Source organism: Cyprinus carpio, chromosome A7 (genome assembly GCF_018340385.1).
Source record: "Cyprinus carpio isolate SPL01 chromosome A7, ASM1834038v1, whole genome shotgun sequence".
Lineage (NCBI taxonomy): Eukaryota > Metazoa > Chordata > Actinopteri > Cypriniformes > Cyprinidae > Cyprinus > Cyprinus carpio.
In genome coordinates this window covers 36,707,248-36,732,474 of record NC_056578.1, presented here as the reverse complement: position 1 = coordinate 36,732,474, position 25,227 = coordinate 36,707,248, and the positions used below count along the sequence as shown (strand labels likewise).

At 37.0% G+C, this 25,227-nt stretch overlaps 2 protein-coding genes and 1 long non-coding RNA gene across 3 annotated transcripts; 1 reads left to right on the top strand and 2 right to left on the bottom strand.

Annotated features, from left to right (window-relative positions):
• LOC122145686 lies at positions 1-25,172 on the top strand. Its single transcript, XR_006160508.1, has 3 exons — positions 1-205; positions 5,510-5,643; positions 24,952-25,172. It is a non-coding gene; the product is annotated as an uncharacterized LOC122145686 (long non-coding RNA).
• Positions 2,163-5,835, bottom strand: LOC109049194 (fibroblast growth factor 19). Its single transcript, XM_042761025.1, has 3 exons — positions 5,455-5,835; positions 4,620-4,723; positions 2,163-3,559 (listed from the first exon to the last, which is right to left on the bottom strand). Exons 1-3 carry the CDS (start codon positions 5,654-5,656, stop codon positions 3,233-3,235), a joined length of 633 nt encoding a protein of 210 aa, XP_042616959.1. The 5' UTR covers positions 5,657-5,835; the 3' UTR covers positions 2,163-3,232.
• Positions 13,860-19,614, bottom strand: LOC109049195 (fibroblast growth factor 4B-like). Its single transcript, XM_019066903.2, has 3 exons — positions 18,816-19,614; positions 17,754-17,857; positions 13,860-17,104 (listed from the first exon to the last, which is right to left on the bottom strand). Exons 1-3 carry the CDS (start codon positions 19,108-19,110, stop codon positions 16,928-16,930), a joined length of 576 nt encoding a protein of 191 aa, XP_018922448.1. The 5' UTR covers positions 19,111-19,614; the 3' UTR covers positions 13,860-16,927.
• Positions 25,173-25,227: the final 55 nt, after the last annotated feature.

Below are 25,227 nucleotides of genomic sequence, written 5' to 3'. Positions count from 1 at the left end.
CTCCTGGAAGGGAAACTCAACTAAAGCAAGCTTCGTTTCACTAAGAATGTTTACGCTTTGTCAAAATAAAGTGTTATAAACTGAACGAATAGACTTTATATCGAGTTGTATGGCAGAACATGTCATTTAATCATATTTACAGATTCGTAGCTTCAACTTTATTTGCATTCAGAGCTACATTGAGGACCAAAGCTCTCTCAAATAGGTAAGCTTTTAATTTTCTTGCTCCTCATTGATTGTGAATAAAGTTGTTCATTCTTGTTCGATAATGAAAACAAACTGTTCCTGATTTGACTTTTTCAAAATAAGTTTTTATTTATTTGTTTATTTATTTATTTTTTTGCACATGCTAGCTATGTGGTTCAGTCTGTAACACTGTGGCCCAATGTTAAAGGGTTAGTTCACCCAAATATTAAAATTATGTCATTAATGACTCACCCTCATGTCGTTCCAAACCCGTAAGACCTCCGTTCATCTTCGGAACACAGTATAAGATATTTTAGATTTAGTCCGAGAGCTTTCTGTCCCTCCATTGAGAATGTATGTACGGTATACTGTCCACGTCCAGAAAGGTAATAAAAACATCTTCAAAGTAGTCCATGTGACATCAGAGGGTCCGTTAGAATTTTTTGAAGCATCGAAAATACATTTTGGTCCAAGAATATCAAAAACTACTACTTTATTCAGCATTGACTTCTCTCCCGGGTCTGTTATGAGCGCGTTCACCTCACATCCGGTTCGCGAACGAATCACTCGATGTAACCGGATCTTCTGGAACCAGTTCACCAAATCGAACTGAATCGTTTGAAACGGTTCGCGTCAACAATAAGCATTAATCCACAAATGACTTAAGCTGTTAATTTTTTTAACATGGCTGACACTCCCTCTGAGTTCAAATAAACCAATATCCCGGAGTAATTCATTTACTCAAACAGTACACTGACTGAACCGAGCCAGATAACGAATGAAACATTGACTCGTTCTCGAGTCAAGAACCGTTTCTGTCGGACGCGTGCGATTCGAGAACCGAGGAGCTGATGATACTGCGCATGGGTGATTCAGACTGACACACAGCGCGTCTGAACTGAACTGGTTCTTTTTGGTGATTGATTCTGAACTGATTCTGTGCTAATGTTATGAGCGCGGGTAAACCGAAGGCTTCAATCAAGGGCAATCATCGCCAATGAAGTCATTACGTCGAGCGCAAAAGAACTGGTGAACCGTTTTCGGCAACTGGTTTATTGAATCAAACTGTCCGAAAGAACCGGTTCGCGGAGAAGAACAGAACTTCCCATCACTACCGGTGATCCGAAAACCGATGCAACCGGTTCTTGACTCGAGAACGAGTCAATGTTTCGTTCGTTATCTGGCTCGGTCATCAGTTCAGTCATTGTACTGTTTGAGTAAATGAATTACTCCGGGATATTGATTTATTTGAACTCAGAGGGAGTGTCAGCCATGTTAAAAAAGTTAACAGCTTAAGTCATTGGTGGATTAATGCTTATTGTTGATGCGAACCGTTTCAAACGATTCAGTTCGATTTGGTGAACTGGTTCAAGAAGATCCGGTTACATCGAGTGATTCGTTCGCGAACCGGATGTGAGGTGAACGCGCTCATAACAGACCCGGGAGAGAAGTCAATGCTGAATAAAGTCGTAGTTTTTGATATTTTTGGACCAAAATGTATTTTCGATGCTTCAAAAAATTCTAACGGACCCTCTGATGTCACATGGACTACTTTGAAGATGTATTTATTACCCTTTTGGACGTGGACAGTATGTACATACATTCTCAATGGAGGGACTGAAAGCTCTCGGACTAAATCTAAAATATCTTAAACTGTGTTCCGAAGATGAACGGAGGTCTTACGGGTTTGGAACGACATGAGGGTGAGTCATTAATGACATAATTTTAATATTTGGGTGAACTAACCCTTTAACTGCACTGATCATGGGACGAATGTAGCCTATTTCTACCACCACCACTGTGAAAATGATTAGAGCATAAAGTCACAAAACTACAAAACTGCCACACATTATATATTTACATTAAAACATTTGAAAATAATCAAGGGCATAACATGTGTCTGTAAACTTCACTTTAATGTAAGCATAATGTCTAATTTGTGTAAAAATTTGTGATTTTAAAACTGTACCTGCATGGCTTTTCAAACATAGCTCTTTGTCTCCTTGTTAATTGTGGAAAATGCGATTAGATATGTTTTCCTTTATTTTGTTGTAGACAGTTTGCACACAGCATTACATGACAAAAATGTTCTGGTCTGAGTTTTAGCAATACAGCAAAAGGGGGAAACATGTATTTGTAAAACTATTCAAGTCATTGATACATGTACTTTGCTTGCTTGCAGAAGACACCACATCAGTTATATACATAAAGGCCTATAGCCCGTTCTTCTCTGTGTTTGCTACATGCATAATATTTGAGTTTGAATGGGGCACTGGTTTAAATTACATTTAACAGCCTTATCTCAAAATGCAATTAGATACTACGCCAGAAGAGGGAGCCACAACGTTACGAAACTTTCCTTTGAGTATTGGACTCTGTGTTATTCAAGGGCATCATGCAAGGACACGCTGTAATATATTCTGCTGTTTTTCAGGCCCAAATATCTTTATAATACATCAGTATTTCATGGAAGTACCATGCTGTCAACAATATCAAAGATAGAATATCTCAACAATTTTAATTAGAGTAGTTGAGGATGCTGCTTATATAAGAATGGAATACTTCTGTCTTATAAGTTGTGATTTGCTGTAGATTTTGGCCAAGTTACTATTTAACCACATTAGCATATAAGAAATTAGATTTTAAGAACAAATAACTGTATATTTTAAAAAAATACAAAAATATATGTATTGTGCGTTGTTTGTTTTAGTGCATTCTTTATTTGCTATAAATCTTTACACAATAATTAAAGCAAGGTCATCACAAACACATTAAAAATAAATACATTTAAGCTGCAGGTGTTGCACCATTATGGTTTATCTTTCAATGAGCTTTAACATTTGGAGTGATTTAGATTTTTCTGTCCAGTCTATAACATTACATTTGTCCTGTGACTGTGTCCCGTGTGCAGTTTGCTTTCACTGGACTTTCTATAGCATTGTCTCTTTCTGAAAGTCTGGCCCTGTGCTCTGGTTTAAGACAGGACTGATTTTATACAGTCGACCTCTGGGTTGTTTCCTTAGAACATTCACAAGTGATTATTCACTCATCTTTTGTTGAAACTGGGACTCTGGATCACAATTTGAGAGATCTTTCCAAAAGGGTCCAGACTGTCTATTTCAAGGCCCAACTGATGGTCCTGTTCAAGGTCAACAGGAAAGCGTTGTTCCCCTGACCGGTGGTTGGTAGGTTCCTGAGAAAGTGTGTTGACCATGGGCAGGAACCGAGATGCAGCAGTCCTGTCCTTACTGTGCAACTTGCTTTTAGCACCACCCAAATTCACAAGGGCTCCATGTTTGCTTGAGATGTAGATGTTGTAGCCATCTGGCATGATGCGTTCCACAAAAGAGCAGTCCTCCTTAGTGTAAGTGTGCTGCAAAACAAAAGAAACAGCATGAATGCACACAACTTTATGCAATATGGATGTCTCATTGACCTGCCCTGCCCTGCAGTGTGTTTTAAGTTTTTTTGATAGCTGTTTGCACACCACATAGAGAGGCCAAGGTTGTTATTGCTGTTTCTTTTCAATGAGGTTTTGGCTATACAAACATACCCCGCCATGGGCAAAGGTTGCTGCTATGAAACCAGTCAAATCAGCTTATTTGGAAATTTTTGTGGTCATGATTTTTGTATGTTGTTCTGGTCAGTCAAATAAATTGAAATATCAAGTACTCTCAAGGCACTATTGATAATTTGTGATCAGTTGTTTTAATTGGTTTGGCAGCTATTACAAATTTCAGTTCAGTATCCAATTAGTTTTCCAGGACATTTGCTCAAACTTTAATTCATTTTGGAGTTACATGCATGATGACTGTTTTTCGTCCTGTCCTAAAATAATGTTCTTGGTTTGTAACGTCAGATGGGAGTAATGAACCCATGACCAGAACACATTGTCAATAAAGCTAGATGTCTGTGGCGAAATCGGCTTGTCTACACTTCCACAGTCATAAAGGACATCCTGAGGTGACCTTAGAACAACAAGGTTATCTCTGACAAATGTGTGTAGTTTTATTATGATTGGTGGCAGAGTGCCAAAGTTCCACTCTCTAAGAATTAAATTATTGTGACGTGGATGTCACTGTTCTTAAAAGAGTTTCAGAAAATGTCCAAACTTGTGGCCTCAGCTGACCTCTGCCAGTAAAATAATATAGGGTACCCTAACTATACTGTTTTGAAATTATGCACATTATCTTATGGTCAGGAATCTAAATCGTGCACTCTGAAGAATATCAGTTCGTATATGAATCAGAATCTTTCAGGTTCTGAAAGTGCACCTGCAAATAACCTTAAACCCTCAACACAGATGTTTCAGAAAATAGGGTTAGGGTTAGGATATAATTGCTAATACAAAAAGAGAAGACTATTTTGTAAATTGTTTTTTTTATGTTTTTTTTTTTTTTTTTTTTTTTTGTACATCTGATTGTCAAACCTACCGATCCATACAAATTTCCCATTCTGTCCATGCAGAGAAATCGGGAGCTTGCAACTCCTTTAATGGCAACACAACCCGTATCCACCGTCCTTATCTCAACCAAACCTTTAGGAAACAAAATACGGTTTTTATAGAATGCAGTAAAAGTAAAGATTCTTGTTTTGTCTGAGCTGAAATAAAAAGCTCTTAAAACTTCATTTAAACATTATTAGTAGGAAAATGACTCATAATTACGGATTTGACATGAACAGGATAAGAATCGAAGATGTTCATCAACTTTATAAGTTCCAGTTGCAGTGCTGAGATTTGCATCAAATTGCGGAGTAACGAAAAGGCATAGCGCATGATGCAGAATAATAATGATGCATAACATCCGCATAACATATAACAAATTAATTAATTAAAAATCAACGTTAGGTAATATTTTCAGTACGAAAACCATAAATCAGGCAAAAAAAATTATTTGATTCAGGACGTTTAGTCAACATTGTATAATATGTAATTTAGCCTATATATCAATATATAATATATAACTTGTAATATATAATATAGCCCACTAAAAATAAGTGAAAACATAGCCTAATGATTCAGTTTTGTACACGCACTTGCTTTTTCACTTGATGGTTACACCACTTGACATTTTTATGGTATAGCCTTTGTCTTAAAAAATATTTGAAATTAATATAAAAATGCACTTCTAAGAAATCGACACGTGTTTTCAATTATATTTTAAAAGATTTCCCCTCTTTATCATCTCGGCCATCCTTACTATTTGTCATTGACCCACACACGTGAAGCGCTGAGATAGCACATGATTTGAGCTGCTGTACACTTACTGTCCGAACTTTGCGTGTACGATCCACTTATTTCCCCGTCTGTGTTTATCTGCAGATGTAAACCGTGTCTGGCTGCATACAGATGTCGGAGCCGGACTGCTTCTCCCCAGTCATTTGCCAAATGTGGACCAGAGTCGGGCAACGGGAGGCTCTCCACGCCGATGCTACTTCCACAAACAGTGACAAAGAGTAAGAGGAGCATTATTAAATTGTATCTGTAATAATTATAGGATGCCGTGTTCTGATATGAAGCCTGCACACTCTGTCTCCTGTGTATTGCTCTGTTTTGGCGCAAGCTCTGCAACTGGCCTTTAAATTGTCCTCTTGTCAGATCAATCGATAAGCATTTCCCCTCTTTGGCAGTTCTGAGAACAGGGTAACACACCCCGCTGGACATCCAACAGTCGATGAAGACTAAATAAATGATCGAATTTGATAAAGTTGTATATATATTGCATCTATTATGCGTATTAACAATTTTATCAAAATGATCTTGCTTATAATTTAGAGAGGCATTTCGAGCAGTCACTGTCAGACGAAGTAGGCTACATTATTTAGAGTTACATTTTCGAAATACGTTTGATTGGGGGGAAAAGGGTTAATTCTAGGTCTATAATTTGTTCCATATTCATGTAGCCTACGAAAGAAGTTTGAGAACATTTGAGAAGTATCAAAATTATTTTGAGAACATTTGAGAAGTAGGCTATCAAAATTATTTTAATAGCCTAGTTATAAAAAAGAACAGTAAAATTATGAACTGATAGAATGAAACATTGAAATAAAATCGCTTCACTGCTTATTTTATATGTATTTATAAATATTTAATTTCATTTATTTAATTAACGTTTCTCTTTTATAATTATAGGCTACCAGACAGATGCAACGTCATATTTGACTTTAAGCCCCAGAAAAATAACCTATCATAAGATTTTTTTTTCATGATCTGCATTTTTAACGTATCCTTGAATAAGGAAAAAAATCATTATAAAATAAGCGCCACCTTAGTGAGCATATAAACAGGAGAAACCTTGTGAAACTATAATAGGCACCTGCGCACTCTTAGACTTATAACTCGTTTGCACTGTTTTTATTTATCCTCTTTGTTTTTTTTTTTTTTTTTTTTTTTTTTTTTTTTTTACGTATTGTGTATATTTTGTGAATTGCTGAGTCCGCTGCATTTACAGAAAAGTTAAAGAGTAATTTTGAGTAAATATTCCCATACATGAAAAGGCTGAAAATGACTTATGTGCATTTCATCGTAGACATGATGTTGATCTTGAATAAAATATGTGAATTAGGTTTTTTTTTTTTGTCCTATTTTTCTTATCTTATCTTATTCAGTTAGCCTATAAACCTTTACAGATATGTGACAATATCTCTCTTCGAGTTGTTCGAAAATTCACCAGGCAGCCGTTGCAGTGTTCTTGCAATTCCTCTTCGATGCGATGATCGCTAGATGGCGCTGTGTAATCGCTGCACTTTGTTGCTCAATAAGATTTTTGAACTTGATGACTCATTACAAAGAAGAGTCAAATAAACTACATATACTGAATGAAAATGCATTATTAATAATAATAATAAACCATTTCAATTCAAACGTTTTCTTTCCTTCAGTTAAGATTTTAAAAGCACACATATGTGTTTACTCGTTAAAATGATGGTTGATATGTACAGGTAATATCAAGCAAAACCTAAAAAAATAAATAAAATAAACACACACACAATATGATACAAAACCTAGGAAATTAAATGAGAAATTAATGAATGGTGCATTTGTCCTGATGAGTCACAAAGTTACCCTTAGAATTTCCATCATCTCATCATTTGTGTGATATTTGTATGATATGTAGCCTATTCATTATTACAAGTATTCCGTGATGTCACATCCCTTTGAAAGCTTGGCTTTGTGCTGTTTGTCAAAAATGTGCAGAGGAAGTGATGAAACTCTGAATGCTGACCTATGCTGTCATTCAGTTTGCTCCAAAAAATTCTGGTGCCTCTGCACCCCAAACAAAAACACTACAGTTATTATAGAGGAAATCTGTAATCCACACACCGGGTCATTCACTGGTCAGTCTCTATGGTCTAATAACCACATTTATCCATGAAGGATACCAGTAGCCACTGGGCTGTGCAAGAAAATAATGTATAACGTATAATTTATTATGTAATGCAGATCCAGTGGATCAAAGGTCCTTGTCTGGATGTATTTTGTAATGCTTCCACATTGCCTCTTAATGAACTCTGAACAAGCAAATAGGGAATGTTAAATCATGACAGAAGTATTGTTTAGAAAATGATTACCCTTAAAGAGAGGCTATGAATGTTATTTTTGTGCCTCTCATTCACAAATGTGCAGCTTTGTGCATTGGAGTAGTTTGAGCTATGTGGGGAGATCCCCTGTTAAGTAAACAAGGATAATCACATGTAGTGTTTACTTTTGGGTCGATGCTGACGCACATAAGAGTTAAATACATATTGCCAGTAGTTTACACAGTTTGACCTCCTTCATTTCAGATGCCCCTTTTATTGAAGCGAAAGCTCATCTTGAATGTAACAGTTCTAATGGCAAATTAATGTCAACCTTGTCATAAATTCCCACAGTACTGTATATACTGATTGTTTGTAATCTGAATTACAGAATATTATTTCTTATTGGAGTATTTTATGTTTTAAAATACTCATAATCAGACTATGATTACTATATTCTCAGAACGGCAGGAAATGATTCATAATTCATTGATTCTCACTAATTCCTCTGTCTTATCTTTACCTTTTTTTTTCTTTTTTCTAAAAAAGCATATTGCCTATATATGTTTGGGAAATCCTCCAGTTTTGACTGGTCAGGCGGCTATACTTGCACAGAAAATCGAGGTCACACAGCATAAACAAATAAAATATTTAATCTTTCTTAAAAAGTTTTTTATTTTGATATTATTTTGTATTACTTTATCGTGTCTTAATAAAAGCAAAACTGTGTTGCCGTTGCAAGTTAAACTCCCACTAATAATGCCAATATGTAAAATACACACAGTTTCACTCTTTCTTTTTTTTAAGTTATGCAATTAAATAGTTTTAAATGTTTGAGTAATGGAATTATGTGATGAACACCCTTGTGTCTGGACAAGGTAAAATACTGTATATGAAATTTCAAATTGATACCTGTTGGTTGAACAGTATTTGAATGTGAATGTGAAGTAACGTGTGGCTAAGTATGGTGACCCACACTCAGAATTTGTGCTCTGCATTTAACCCATCCAAGTGCACACACACAGTAGTGAACACACACCCAGATATTGCTGTGGGAGCAGTTGGGGGTTTGGTGTCTTGCTCAGGGGTCTCACCTCAGTCATGGCATATTGTGTCATATATGTGCCATGACAGTTTCAGTATCATAAGAAGCAGTTCTATTTTTTTTTTTTTTTTAGGCCACTACATCTGCACACATTTTCTACTTATGTGTTGCCCTCTTGTGGAAACCTCAAAGCTTTGCTTCAAGTACAATATGCAGAACAGACTTATCAACAAGACTGGTTCATTCAGACTTTTATATCTCTATCCTCAGTTTCCTTGCTAGTAATCCAGAGGATATTTTGCAATTAATTTCAATGTTAGATTTCATCCTTGAGTTCTTTATTGCCATAGGGTTGGTTGAGGTGGTTTTGTTTATGTTATGGAAGCACAGGCTTGATTAAACCTCTGAAGTATTTGTATGTCGGTGCTGCATGCAGGTAGTCACTATTCGCTTTGAAGTCCTCAAAGTGTGTTTTGACTAGGTGTCTCTTGTTCCATGTTGTGCCAACATGACCCCCTTTGTTGGCGTTACTTTAATTAAAGCCAGATGAAATCCTCCACTCTTATTCTGTACAAAGGTCTGTGCCTTTAAAGCTATAAAGATCAGGGAGCTTTACTGTTTTTTTGTTTTTGTTTTTGTTTTTTTCTCCTCAAATAATGGTTACACTGAAAAAAAAACGTGGAGTATGTTTTACACAAAAATACTATTTTAGTCTTTCTACTTAAAAAATTCACATTTTAATGGATAGATCATGCAAAATTATGTCATCATTTACTCAATTTCAAGTAGTTCCAAATCTGTATGAGTTTCTTTCTTCTCTTGAACATGAAGATTTTTTTGAAGAATATAGGTAACCAAACAGTTCTTGGTCCCCACTGACGTCCATAGTATGGAAAAAAATGGCTTCTATGGGATTCAGTGGGGACCAGAAACTGTTTTCTTCAAAATACAAACTTTTGCACTGTACAGAAGAAATAAACTCGTACAGGTTTAGAACAACTTGAGGGTGAGTTAATGATGGCAGAATTTACATTTTTGCGTGAACTGTCCCTCTAATTCAATGTTATTTGCTATTTCTTTGTAATTATTTAGGAAATTTACTAGCCGTTTCTGAGTGAAAATTATTTCTACACCATTTTCAGTGTGATACTTTGTGGAAAAACTTTGTGGAATGTAATGAATCATGACAGTTTTGTCTTAGAAGAACTTTTTAAGTTTCTATGAAACACTTTTTAAATCAATATATTGCTGATTTAAACTCCCCTGAAACCAATATGCTGTTATTATGTAACATTAAGCTTTTTGACTCTCTAACAAAAAATATCCAACAAATTCTTGAAAGAGGGTCCAAACCAAAGGAACTGCTTAGGTCCAATGAAGAGCCTTCATTTCTGAGCTTTATACATTAATATATAATAATGTAATATAAAGGCTGTATATTCCCAGACAGGAGCAACTTGTTTCAAGTTCAAGTTCCCTTGGGAAAGGTGAGAAACTAGAGGTTTCATGGAGTTTCAGGGCTTCCCCTCAGTGCTAGAAGATGTGGAATAGAAAGTGACTGGCAGGTTCCCTCCTCCCCCCTCGACACGCTGGCCAGCCGGCCCCATGATTACAGGGTAAGAGTCGGAGTCATTTCCCCTCTGCTAAAGCCCCAGCATACACCTCTAAACATGGTGGAAGTGCAAGGGGGTTAGGACGTTGTTGCAGCTGTTTGAAGTACCTTGTCTTTATGGGCAAACATCTGGAGTATCCCAAACAGACAACTTACAGCTGGCCCTACAAAGAGGGCACAAGGCACAAACACCCTATCTAAATACAACTCTCAGGCAGACTGCCTCAGGCATCCGAGTCCCTGTACTCTCCCTCTGCAGCAACATGCAAAAACAAACCGCAAGTGCTGATATTTACATGTGCAGAAAAATGCACTGATACTGATTACAAATTATTTATGTTTATAATTATAAATTTTAAATGGAAAGATACCTGTTATCTTTTATCAAGTACTGTATGCTCGTGGGTTCTCTTTTGAAAAGCTTCTGTTTATGTATGTTTGAGAGCAGGTGTGTGTTGGTATAACAGTGATTGTGGAGTCTACGGATTCGCTGTCAGTGGAGGTCGGAGCAGATGCATTCATGTGGTTGCTTGTGGCTCCGACCAGGTGTGGGAATTTAAATTCATCTTATTTGCTTCATGACTTATTTGCTTCTCACAGCCCATACACCAGCTGCTTGTTTCACTGTAGCCATTTTATGTGTAGTTTATGCATTTGGCATCAGAAGTGACTTGCAGTGAAAGTATATGTTTCATCATTTATCTATCTATATACCAGGGGCTTCCAAACTCGGTCCTAGAGGGCCGGTGTCCTGCAGAGTTTAGCCCCAACTTGCCTCAACGCACCTGCCTGGAAGTTTCTAGTATGCTAATAAGATCTTGATTCTTGTTCAGGTGTGTTTAATTGGGGTTGGAGCTAAATTCTGTTGGACAGTGGCCCTCCAGGAGCAAGATTCAAAAGTTTGAGGTCAGTAAGATTTTTTTTTTTTTTTGGAAGGAAGGAAGGAAGGAAGGAAATTAATACTTTTATTAAAGACATAATATGACAAAGGTTTTCTATGAATGCTGTTCTTTTGAACTTTTTATTCATCAAATAATTCTAAGGAAATGTGTTGCTAGCAAAATAAGGAGAAAGAAATGGGGAATATTCCCCATAAAATGTATTTGTTATTGATTATCTGTCTGTCTGTCTGTCTGTCTGTCTGTCTGTCTCTCTGTCTGTCCATACAGTTCATAAGTTAGTACTTTTATTCAGCAAGCATACATTCAATTTATCAAAAGTGACAGTAAAGACATATAATATGTAACATATATAATGTTACAAAAGATTTATATTTCAAATAAATGTTATTCTTTAAAACTCCCTATAATCAAAAAAATGTGTTACTAGCAAAATAATTTAAAATCAAAAATAAAATTAAGTAAATAAATAAAGTGTCAAACAAAAAAAACTTTCTGCATTAGGGAAAATGCTATGTATTTCTATCTATCTATCCATCTATCTATCTATCTATCTATCTATCTATCTATCTATCTATCTATCTATCTATCTATCTATCTATCTATCTATCTATCTATCTATCTATCTATCTATATCAAATACTTTTATTCAACAAAGATGCATTAAACTAAACAAAAGTGACAGTAAAGGGATTATAATGTTGCAAAGGATTTATTTTTTTAAATAAATGCTGTTCGTTTGAACTTTCTATTCATCAAAAAATCCTGAAAAAATAAATAAATAATAATATGTATCACGGTTTACACAAAAATATGAAGAAGCGCAACTGTTTTCAACATTGATAAGTAAGAAATGTTTCTTGAGCACTAAATAATTGTGTCATAGATTTCTGAATGATCTTGTCAGGTAATTGCTGTTGAAAATTCAGGAATAAATTACATTATTAAAATAGGAAACCATTATTTAAAATTTCAGTAATATTTCACAATATTACACTTTTTACTAAATATTTAATGATAAGCTAAGATGTTATATTCATATACACTGAACATAAGGAACTTTCAAAAACCTTAAAAAAAAAAAATCTTACCAAACCCAAACTTTTGAATGGGAGTGTATTTGTCTGTGATTGACTATATTGTTAGACATGTATTGCCTGAGGTCATGTATTGTGTTATTTGTAACATAAGTGGTTTTGACTTGCCCTTGAAAAGCTCTACATGTGTCACAGCCTCTCTGTTCTCACAGAAGGACGGGCCATACGCATGACCACAGACAATGCCAAAGTAGCCAAAGTGACTCGTTCCACCTTCCTCCTCTGCTTCCTTCTCCTCCCTTCAGCTTACAGCCGCCACCTGGCTGCCAGAGCATCAGCAAGTGAATTACTCTCAATATACTTTCTGTTAGCGAACACATTGTTGTGAGCTGTTAGGCCATTGGCCTGTCTTGTGAAGTCTTTGTGCTCTTGAGATCTTGAAAGGCCTGTTATGATATAAAGACAGTTTTGGGCCAAACGACTTAATGGAGAAGAAGCACTTGAGAGGTGGATGGATGTTTATTTGGTTGACAGACAATGAAACTGACGCAGTTAGGCGGCGAAGAGAAACTATTTTTAGGAGGGCCTTTACAACCCTCATACATGGCAGACTAAGATTATTGGAGCAAAAAGTTGTCATTCTTCTGGGCAATGATAGGGCTCCATTTAGCCCCAGCTCATGGCCAGGAATACATGTGTATTAAGTGACCACACCTGTCTCACTTCGCCTGTCCTGCTTTAAAGTGATAGGTTTATTTGAATAGACTGAGTGCAGACTGTGTATTGTAAAGTAGGGATCAATGGCATGATGTCTAATTTATTCAAAAGTACATTACAAATTAAAATGACTTCATTGAACCTTTTCTATTATGAGCATGCTTTTTATTTCTGAATTTAAAATTATTTTTGGTATTTTTGGAGGCACATAAAGTGAAAATGATTAACTGTGCTTATATAATAATTACAAAAAATAATAATAATAATAATAATTTGTCCACAAAATCAGTCAGGCAGTGCAACCAACACACACACAAAAAAAAAATGCATGATAAAATATATAATAGTCTGACATTTTATGACAAGTCAGGGTTAGTTCAGGTATAAAATGTCATGTGATGTCACGTCCCAAAAACATAATGGTATTTATAAATTAATAATTCATTGTTTTTAAAAAAAAAAATATATATATATATATATAATAATAATAAATGCAAATTTAAATATTAAAATATAACTAATATGTATACACATGTTTTCAAGGTGCAAGGAAAGTATATTAATGATTTTTTTTATTATTATTATATATATCCAACAAATATATATATATATATATTAAATTATAAGAAACTAATCTGAATTATTATTATTTAATTTATTTCATGATTTTTATAACATTTAAACCTGTCTTGAATATGTTATAAATGATTTTCTAAATTATAAGAAACTAATCTGAATTCCGATAGTAGACATTTCCCCCCTCACCTGTGGAATATGAATGTAAGTATCTTGTGTTCAAAATAAATACATAAAAGTACATCAAGGTTTATTGTTTCAGATAAAAGACAATTGAGTGGATGCTGAGGTAGGTGTGTATGTCCTTTGTCATTCATGTCTCCTTTTGTTATCCTACACTTACGTGCCAGTACGACATGGAAATGCATAACTCTTTTTGCATAAAATGTCAGTTTGTGGATTGTACTAAAGAAAGACAATAGCACTGGCAGTTGATATATAGAGAAAAAGCCAATCATGGTGTCACAAAGACCAGTCTGACATATCTGCTCATTAGACAGCACACAGGAAAAGAAAGGGCCCATACCGCTTTAAACGGGGTCCCCTTTCATGGAATCGCATGCCTGGAAGGGCTGCAGTGGAGTCCTCCTCTGAACCTTTGGAAACGTTCACAGAATTGAAAGAGAGGTTTCCACTCCCAGGAGTGACTGCTTGGCTTTGTGGATGGCAAAACCACCCAATCTGTAAACTGGGCCTTGGCAAGTTAAACAACAGCAGTAGAGTGTCTTGGCAGTGCTGTCCTTGTAGAAATATCAGGCGGGCCCGCATAGTCTAGTGACACAAGTCTGTGAGCGTATTTTTAGCTTCACCAGGGAAAGGCCCCTTTCTATAGTTATGCTGGGAGATATTCTAGTTTTACGTGTTTCGTGCCATTACAGTTGTCGGTTTCATTGAACCTTCATGTGCTTTTGTAGGAAGAATTAAAAACACTCAGACCAGTATGATTTAAACATTTATTAACTTCCATTTAAGTTAGGGTTATCATCATGTGCACAGCACATACATCACAATATTTAACAAGACCTGTATAAAACTACAGACAATATTTAGTAAAACAGGATTCAGAGCACACTACTACAGGACTCAGATGTCAGCCCATTTACTAGAGCTCTGCCATGGATGCAAACACAACTGGCGGTTCATAGATAAGCCGTATGGGAACTGACAGAGAAATTGTATATAGTTTATTTCAATACACCACATATATCCCTGTTCATAAACATTGAAAAAACATTGTTGTGCTAAAGACGAGGATGTTCTGTTTTCACTAATGTCAGACTACTAGGTCATGCCGGTTGATATTGAATTTTTTTTTTTTTTGGTTAAACAAATCAAGACCAATGCTTTGTGCCAGTTCTGCTCTGCATTGTGATGAGGGTCAGAGGGACAATTTGCCTTCAGTGGCCATTCGGTCTATTGTAAACAACATCCACACTGATGCAAATCATGTCCATTTGGAAAGAGGTTTGGCACAGCTGTGTTAAAGAGAAACACGGCAACCCCTCCCTCCTCCAGCATTAGCTCAGGTAGCTCAGACTCATCAAGTGATCAATTGATGTGCACATCCAGGCAGGGCATTTGCAAATTTGGACATATAACAATTGAAATACCACGGCTTTGAGATTTCACTAAAAAAAAAAAAAAAAAAAAAAAAAAACAATGCGAATGTATTCATGCTTTTTGAGGTCAATCGGTCAGTTTAGCTTCAAAATTGTTCTTTAATTTCTAAACACCTTCTTAAGAGCTTCTTGGAGCCCAAAAGACTATCCATCCATTTTCAATATAGGTACATTTTTAGTTTCTTTCAATTAGAGTACCTGCAGGCCTCTAACCATTATGATGACAATAAGGAATGCTTTTTTAAAGATAATATCTCTCAAATATATATTTTTGAAGGTTCAAGAATGAAAGCTTGTTTATCCCTGCATGAATATATCCTATCTTAAGATTTATTTTACTAACATCATTATACCAGGTTTAAAGCAGCCTCTCAGTTTTGCACCATATTACATTTACAAAATATATAAAGAAAAATATAGGGTTACCGGTTGAGCATATAGTATAGACTAACAGCTGTCTGCAAATATTTCCAACATGATTATCCTTTCTAAAAGTAAATCACAGGGTAAAGATAGCTCAAACGTGACAAGGCGCAACTAGGACCCAATGGCCGCCAGAACTTCACAGAGTAGCAGTAGCCTCAGAAAACTCAGAAGAGCAACTTAGAACTAAACATTCTATGTCAGCTGACTTTCAAAGTAGGAAACTGTCAGCTGGAAACTGCATGAGGTAGAAAATGAAAAAAAGGGCAATATGCCTCCTCGTAACTCACTGTGGAAGTTGTTTTTACATCAACTCTTCGTTCACTAACACACAACACTGTCATTTCTTTGTTTCTGTGTTACCACCATAGAAAAACACTGATCTTTAACATGACTGATTTCCCCCCAGACACCCAGCAAAGACTGACTTGAATTTGGCTTTGTACAGTATGTCTCTTTAAAGGGGCTCAGGGTACAGTATCTGCACTGCAATGCCTTTGATTTTTTAAATTCATGTCTGTGTGTTAAAGAAGCTACTTCTCTCTTTCCAGAGCCTTAGAGATGTGACAAAGATTGACTGCAGATAAGTTCAAAGTTCAACCCCCCGGCAGAGCTAAAAACAGATTTGAAGGGGTAGAACTTCAGTAAGCTAGAGTAAGCCGATACTGCTTCAGTTAGATCCGAGCTCCGCACAAAGGAGCTCAGACACTGGACAATATTGCTCCAGTGCTAATACTGTGAGGGTTGATACACCTTAACGATTGGAGGCTTGATCTAAGACTTACATATTCTTTCCAACGAAGGACAAATGGAGCTTAGTCAAGCGCAGACGCCATATTTAATTTTTCGCGATTGAAAACGAGTCTGCGACGGATCGTTCAGCAGACTCAAAATTGAAATGTGTCTTTCCACAAACTTTCCCAATGACTGGACAGCATTTGTTCTGAAAATTAGAAACCTTGTTTCCATTCGTGAGAAAATAAATATGGCGTCTACACCGACTACCACTCCAAAACCGTTGCTTTAGAACAAAACAAACAGTGCAAAAAAATGTACATAGTAGGAATTTCACTTGTATATGAACACGTGGTAGCAGCAATGAGGATAAATTAACAAATAAACAAATAAATTAATTGTTGTCTTCGACCTCGGAAAGAGGACGTTGTGATGAATATAAAACCAACAGATATAAATAGTCTAATATATACATACATGACACGATACACTAAACCTCACGTGTAATTTCTGTAGAAAGTGCATCGCAGTTCCTCCGCCTTGCGCCTCTCCAAGCGAGCTCAAATTCTAGGCAAGAAATGTGTCACCGTCATGGACGTCGACACTCGATTTCCTTTCTTTGTTTTGCCAGTCTTACTTATTCCGATGTACATCCCGGGATGTGCCAGCGATTCGTACGCATTGTAATTATTTGCAAGGAGCTTTTCTCTGAACTTGCATTCATCTGTGAACTGCGCCTACAATGAAAATGATATAGCAATTATTATTTTCATTGACATTTCAATAGACCGTCCCATACATGGAGAGGAATTTTATGGAGGGGGAAAAAAACAGAACAAACTGTTTGTCATATTTTATCATCAAGGAGAGAGCTTTGGACTTTCTTCAGAATTGTTTTGCCAGGGGCAACCGAGTTAATAGGTCCATGGCCCTGACTGGGTTAAAACGACCTATACCATCAAATTACGCGATTTCTGGGTCATAGAAAAGTTTAGGTGTTTGGGGGGTTTAGACCAGACTAGTGCGTGAAGAAATCTGAGAGGGTAGCAGAATGGTGTTTGGGTGGTCTCTTTGGCCAGTTCATCTTTACTCTGGGAAGGACAGTAGGTGCATGTGTTGGCTGGCAATGCTAAGAATGGAATGCGTAGCCCGAATGATCTACTGCGCTACCGTTCCTGGGTTTGTCCGTCCCACAATGAAAACACCAGTAGGCACTGGAAGCACGCCACAACTGAGTTCAACAATGTAGCGCTGTCAGAGACCGTGGGACGGGGAGGGGGGAGGCCGATGGTGAGGGGATACATCTCAAGTACAGGGTGATATGTCATCGGGCTCCGATAAGAACATCCACGGGCGGAAACCCATTGTAAATCATTTCATACTCACAGATCCGAGAAGCTTCCCTTTGCTGTTCATGGCCACGAATAGCCCGCTCCGGACGCCAAACAGTGTCACAACTCCCCTCTCCACCGGAGATATCTCAAGAAGACCTGAAACACACAACAAAGAAAAATAAATGACCTTGTTTGGCTTATATCTTTAGCCCTGTCTGGCAACTCCCAACGATGACTGCCTTTCTAAAAATTGTACGTGTTTACGTTGAAGTTGCCAGAGCATCCTTTTTGAAGGAAATGACACTTTCCGCCTCTTCAAATTTCCCAAATGTAATATTGTATCTATTTCTCGGTAAAACCACTAAGATTTATCTGTAATTGACTTCTGCTTTATTTTAAACGACGTCTTCTCCCAGTGAATCACCATACGTGTTTTATTTTATTGAAGCTTTAATTGACAAGTGTCAGAAAAAATAAAATTTTTATTATCAGATCCTTAACCACTTTATATGGGTCTAAGGAAAACTTAGTAATAACCTTCGTATCAATGCTTCTCATTTAAGGATTAAAATGCTGTTTGTTTAGCCTCTAATGAATGTTGACAAACATAACCAGAACTTCTTGAGTCTGTTTTTAGGAACACATAAAGTGCGTCAACACAGATGCTTAGAACGCCTGTTATATATTGCATTTGCCTTGAACAGACATTGGTTATGGTCCAAGAAATGTTTTGTTTTAGCTTAATGTCATAAGAAAACCTTTTCAAATTCAACAAGTAAATAAATTAATACAGAGACCTGTTGTGTGCGTAATGCAGGATGTCAGATGCTGGTGCAATACCACACCTGACTTGATTCGGGAAATTTAAATGCAAGCGCTACAGCAAGCTTTGTTGATGCTATAAAACATGGCATTACGTTGGATTCGTGTAATTTAAAGTTTTATTATTCAATTTCTTTCACTGCAGCCACTGTGCATTAATAGTGTTCATAAAGGATCTTTTACCTTTCTTAATTCTGTAGGCTAATTATTTTTCAAATTTTAATTTGGGTGACAATTTCAAATCCGACAGCCGATCCAGCATGCATAAGTTCAAATAACAGATTAAACTTACTGTAACGGTTTTCGTTGTGCACGCCGGTAATTCTACCGTCCGGTAATACTTGGAGATGAAACCCAATGCCAACATTGCAGTAGAGACGTCGCAGTCTTTTAATGCCCGTGAGATAATCACTGTCCCGGCTGATATCTCTTTTTTCCCCAGGGATTCGGGCTAGAGAACGCGAGTAGAGGGTCTCCCAGCGTCGCTCCACGGGTCCGTTCTGCCCACCGGGCAGCGGAGCGCAGCGCACTGAGCTTGTCATAAGTCCTAAGACCACTATTGGTAATAGGGCCGAATGGACACTCATCCTTCTGAGCGGTACGTGAGCGTCTGAAAGAGTTGAAGACACCAAACCACCGTCTTTCTCTATATTTGTAAAAAGACGCACAAAACAGCTTACTCACGGACAGAGCTACGGTCAACCCTAGTGAGCGGCATGAAGTCGCGCTCAGTGGGTTTCCTCTCAAGACACTACACTTCAGACTGGTGTTCAAGCTGTTTTGTTTTCACACAAAACTTGGAAAATGTTGACCGTCAGTTCTAGCCCCGCTCAGCCATGCTACTTTTCCCTTGCCGACGATATTTATATCTGCAGCGAAATTACATCACACACCACCTAGTGCATGACGGAGCAGCCTTCTGCGCCACTCCGAGCACACTGATTCCTTATAATGTGCGCACGTCCATGCCGTGGGCAGTGAGACTACAGCGCGCGTGTGTGCTCGCGTGCGAGTGAGAGAGGCAAACGTCATAACCGATCCCTTACAATAAAACAACATTCGTTAACTTTGACAGTGTATTACCGTTGTGCATGGGAATAATGTATTTATCAGTCTCAAATTTGTGTCCGAATGACTTTCAAGTTATTGATCATCTTGCGCGTTATGGCTTTGACGCCCCTATAATAAAACATTTATAAATTTGTCATTTTTAACTACCTTCAATAATATGTGAGTGCGTTATAAAGTGATAAATAATTGTACTACTTTTTGCAGATATATCCAGCGATACTGATACGTTGCTATGGGTACGGCATTTCTTTTCGCAAAGGTCTATTTGGTGGCAGGTCGAAAGTCCGATAGTTTTTTTTTTTTTTTTTTTGGTTGTTTTTTGTTTTTTTTTTACTGAAAAGTATTTTGAAAATGAAACCTTCCGTATGAAATGGGTAAAATTAAGTTTAGTGTTGGCTATGCACTTGGCAAAACCCCTCAACAATTCGCTTTATATTTAGCTGTTCTGTCTTTGTGTAGGCTTCCTTTATAATAGGAGAGAAATAAAATAATTTATGTATGGGAAGATATATCGGAAATCACAACGTTAACAGACTGCAGTGTCAGGCTGGAGACCGTTCTATAACTTAACAATAACAGGGAAAAACAAACAAAAACAAAGTCGAATTCGAACGAATTGCAAATACTAATTCAAGAAAAAAGTAGCCCTGTTTCGCAAAATAACAATACTGTTATGCATAATGACATATAAATTGTTAAATGACACAGACGTTGATGTGTAAACATAATTTATGAAGTCTGTAAAGGAGCTTTTGCACATCCCTCTGACAGCGTAAGATAATTCAGCCTGACAATTCTGTAGCTGACCTCTTACGAGCGTCTAGTTGTGAATGTTGTGCGTCAGAGCATTGTGGGGGAGAACATGTAAACCGCTGGACGCATCACACTGTGAGTCAAGCTTTCTCCGCGGCCCCGGGTAATGCGCGCTCCCTGCTGCTAGTGTAGAGGATGCGACGTAAAACGGAAAGACCATTGGGGGATGGTGAAAATATTATCAACATAAAAGTAAAACACCTACTTGAAACCTCAAAAGATTGTAATTTGCGTTACTATTGATAGAGGATAGTACGTGAAAAAAAAAATCCTCCCAGAGGACACCTCTTTAACACACCGACAGCTCAGGCAGTTTAACTGCTAAATGCATAAGCCTACTTGAGGGTGTATTTGCTATATTAAAGCAAATTACGCAGAGGGTTTAATTACACATCCGTTTATAGGAGAAGGGCTCTTTTATATTCTGTTGTTTGCAAACAAACAAGTTTCTGTTCAAGGACAGTTAGTTGATTTGCCTGTTCACGACAGTGGCACACAAAAGTATTTGGACACTTTTACCACACTTGATAAAAGTGAATGTCTTCGCGTTACATGATAAAATAGCAAACATTTCGTTCACAGAAAACACAACCACACTTTTCAGGCAAAACAAAGATAATTTAATGTTCAAAATTAAGACAGGTGTTTGTTAATTTGACCAACTACTTGTGGTTACTCTGTTAAGACACCCGTGTGATACATTCTAAAAAAAAAAAAAAAAAAAAAATCAATTAAAAATGAAAGTTCATCAGAAAGGAACATTTATTTGCAGATATTTTGCATTTTGGGGCACTATATGTATTTATAAGTATTATTTTACTTCATTTTTTAAATATTTGATTTTATTATTTATTTTTTATTATTTTATTATTTTTATTTTTTTTACACATTTTGACTTTGATGCACATTTATTTCTTCATAAAATGAACAATATTTGGAACAAACTATAATGAAAGAAAATATAATTTCCATAATTTTCAAAAATAAGTTAATTAATTAATTTAAAAAAAAAAGCCATTTGTTGCATCCACCCCAATGTCTTTGTATTTTGAGGGAGTGGTAAAATGTCCAGAACTTAATTAATTAAATAAGGGTAGGCCTTTATATAAATGTAAACATATATAGGCCTACTTGTTTTGGACTGATTTGTTTATACAAACCATTATCCCAAACAAACAAAAAGTTCCCTTGCCATAACTCTTGCGAACACCCAAACCCCCCACCCCCTTTGTTTCGCATGACAACGTTTCCTCCAGACAGAACACTCTCGTCTCTTAACTTCAAAAAGGAGAGTTGAATACCTTCTAGACACTGAGCATGTTACCCAAATTGCTAAATCGATTAACCTGTAGCTAGGCGATCCCACCCATCCAAGCTCTGACGGTTCACTAAATGTTGCTTGCTGATGGGGGTCTTCTGCACACAGGAATGGGTCGTTTGTCAAGCGGTTCATTTGATCTAAGAATGTGTGGCTGGTTTTATATACATGTTGGCGGAACAGACGCTGATCAAACAGACTGCTGTTTTTGACCCATTTGGATTCCCAAACCGAAAAGGCCTGTAATGCTTTATATCCACTGCTGAATTATCATGACAAAAACTCAAACGTTCTTTACGAGAGGTTATATTTAGACCCACACACCATGCTTGTTATAATTTAATCTGCAGCTGACCGATAATGAAACCTTTATATAAATGAAATTAATTGTGTGGCATTTTAAACCGAGTGCATGTTTTATATGCTTTTGGAAGACAAAAATGCCCTTGATATATAGAACAAACAACTTAAACATGGTACACATTTTAACTAGTCTAGTCTCTTACAGCTGTATCAACTTTCTGAAGACAAGCAGCGGAATGAAGTGAATTTAATAATAACAGGGCGCTCAGCCGCTCTCCATGGTGCTGCAGTCGCGCTCAACCGCCTCAGTTCCGCCTCTCAAAACTGTAGGAAATGAGACGAATTATGTTCAGTCAAACGCTTGAAAACGTTTGGGGTTAAAACAAGGAGATCGGTTTCAGATATTTTTTGTTAATTAATAGTGGCGTGAATATGTATGGACAGGCCAACGCAATCTCACGACCAACGTATGCTGTTTGTAACAGGTGAGGTGAATTAGTTGCCATACTCGAGGACTGCGATAAATCAGGCACGATTCCTTTAATTGTGAGTTCTCACAGTAGCTAATACAGTGAGATTATTATAGTGTGTTGGGTTTACCGAGCAAGTGTTTAAAGGGCCCGTAACTCCTCTAATGTCTCTTCACAAGTTTTACCTCTCTTTAATTGCAGTGCACCCCCAAAAAACTCATCAATATGCCCGTCAAACACAGAGGTGACAACGCGCCCTTAAAATTCTGGATTTATTGCGAAGACAACACTTGCAAACCTATGATAAGGTTTTGTGATTTCACAGCAACTGGACAGAAGTCAGTGCTTCCCTCTATAGGACACTTTTGGAAATACAGAGAAGAATTTCCGAATGCTAACTCAGACTGCTGAGATGTTGGACTGCATTCATTAACCTTGCTGACATCGTGTTAGTGTGACTAATACAAATAGGATTTATTTTCCCCAGACAATTAGGCTTACTGTAAAGTTTACAAATCGCTTTATTTAATAAAGACATAAAAGTTTGCTGTGTGTTAGTAGAATTTATGTCCAATGCTTTTATAAAGCCTTTGCTCATAACTCAACCATTACTTTGCTCAGAGCATGCTCTTCGTCTCAAATGTAATCTATCATAATGGTATTTGTAGTACTATCCCGGAAAAGTAGCTTAGTCTAAAATATGAAGCATTTTACATCTTAACAATCAGTCGATTCTGTGTCATTTTATCTAAGCTATTAGCATTAATAAATGTAGCGTATCACTTAAAATAGTCAAAGTAGAAGCAATCTGGTTTTATGTTAGAGCAGAGGTCAGCAACTCTACAAGGTCCACAAAGATGGCCAGTAGGAGGCCTGTCTGTACGAACAAAGACCCCTCCGGCTCCGCTGGGTCAATACTTGAGGAATTCCTGACGATACCAATTAGATGGGCACGAGGAGCAGCCCCTTGAGGCCCTCGGGCTGGAGAAGAAAGAGGCTGAATCGCAGTGATTTTAATTGGAGCGGTTTTCACTAAAGTGCACGGCTTTAAGTAATTTCTGAACAAGCACTCGTTGGGTAATTTAATTATCAATCGATTTCAAAACATCGGAATTATTTTGAAAATAAGTTAGGCTATTTGTTTGTTGATTGTACGAGAGGTGTAATCTCAAGATGACCCGACAGCCCGATCTTATGGCCTTATGTTTTTGGCAGCAGGGTTAATGAGCGTTTATATGCCCTCGACATGGCGGCAGACGCATCATTGTTGGAGGAAGGTCATCAGAAGTCGCTCGAACGGGACGCTGAACCTTAACCCCTGGGTCTCTGTTTACTTGTTATATGCCACTGAACTAATAGGGCCGTCGTGTGCCTGAATAGGTAGAACTAGGACCAAAGAGCACGAACAACTTTGCACACAGGTTCAATGAATTGTTTTGTATTTTCAGTGGCTTCAAATATTTTTGCAACCTCCTCTGGTCATCAGATTTATGATTAAATAAGCAACAATCGCCATAATACATTTATTTATTTGGCCTTTTTTAGGCTCTTGAGTTTTACATCAATGATGCATAAATAGAAACTGAAATTCCTTTTTTCTTTCCTTAAAAAAACTCTAAAGCTGTGTAAAAAGCTGTTAATGAAAGGGTTTTATATGACATCAGTATTTTTGCAACCATGGATCCAAATGCAGCCTTTATTTTTATATATATATAAAAAAAAATGTATCGTAAATCTGAATAATCTGTTACCCATCGTTTTGAAAGCAAACCTGTTATTTGTATTATTTATGATACGTATCATAAACCTGGTACTATCCTTTATTTTTATTGGCCAAGTGAGGAAAGACAGCACTCCTTGGTTTCTGATTAATATAGCGATTATAGAATATAACAGTTGACGTCGCGGAAAGCTTTGATCTCGCCTCTCATGTATTTATGCATATGAATGGCTGTGTGAAAAATAAGCTAAGGCAAGACAAAGGTTCATTCAAACAGTTCCATTTATCTAGAGTCCAGCATTCCTGTTAAGTAATATTAGAGTTTGGCATTCATAACAAACTATACAACGCGTTACACTTTCTAAGACAAAAATTTTCATCGGGGATTGCCTTGTTTCTCAGATCACAGGCTCTCGTCGTTTAGAAAAAGGAAGAAGAATATCTCAAGCGGCACGGCTTCCCAGGTTCCCCCAGAGATATGCCATTGTGACCGTCAGGAAGCTCTGGAACCTGCGAAGTATAGAATAACACGTCTTTTTTCTCCTATAGATTTCAAAAGCACAGACCTCTGTTGTTGCAAGTAGCCGCTCTTCGTGCGAAACAAATGTTGTTACAGCAAGTAGGCTATGTATTAAAACAATAAAAAGAATCGTATTTTATATGAGTATATTTAAACAAAGTAGTCGTGTTTTGCTTTTCTCCCATCGATTTTTTTTCTTTTCTTTTCTTGTAGATGATGTCACTTGAGGCAGTTAAGGAGAAAGGGGAGATGGTCCCAAGAGGGAGTCCCTTTTTGCTGGACCGCTGAGAGACTTCTGTATAGGCCTATCTATGCGATCACTATCACAGTTGCGATGAATATGTCTGCAGCTATTGTCATTAGTTTAACTGTCAGTTTTGGTCCATGCAATATAGATTATGTATTATAGTAACAGAGAATACAATAAGGTGGGAACGAAATAAAATGTAATTGATCATTCGCTCTATAGTTGTTTTGTCCAAAATGCTA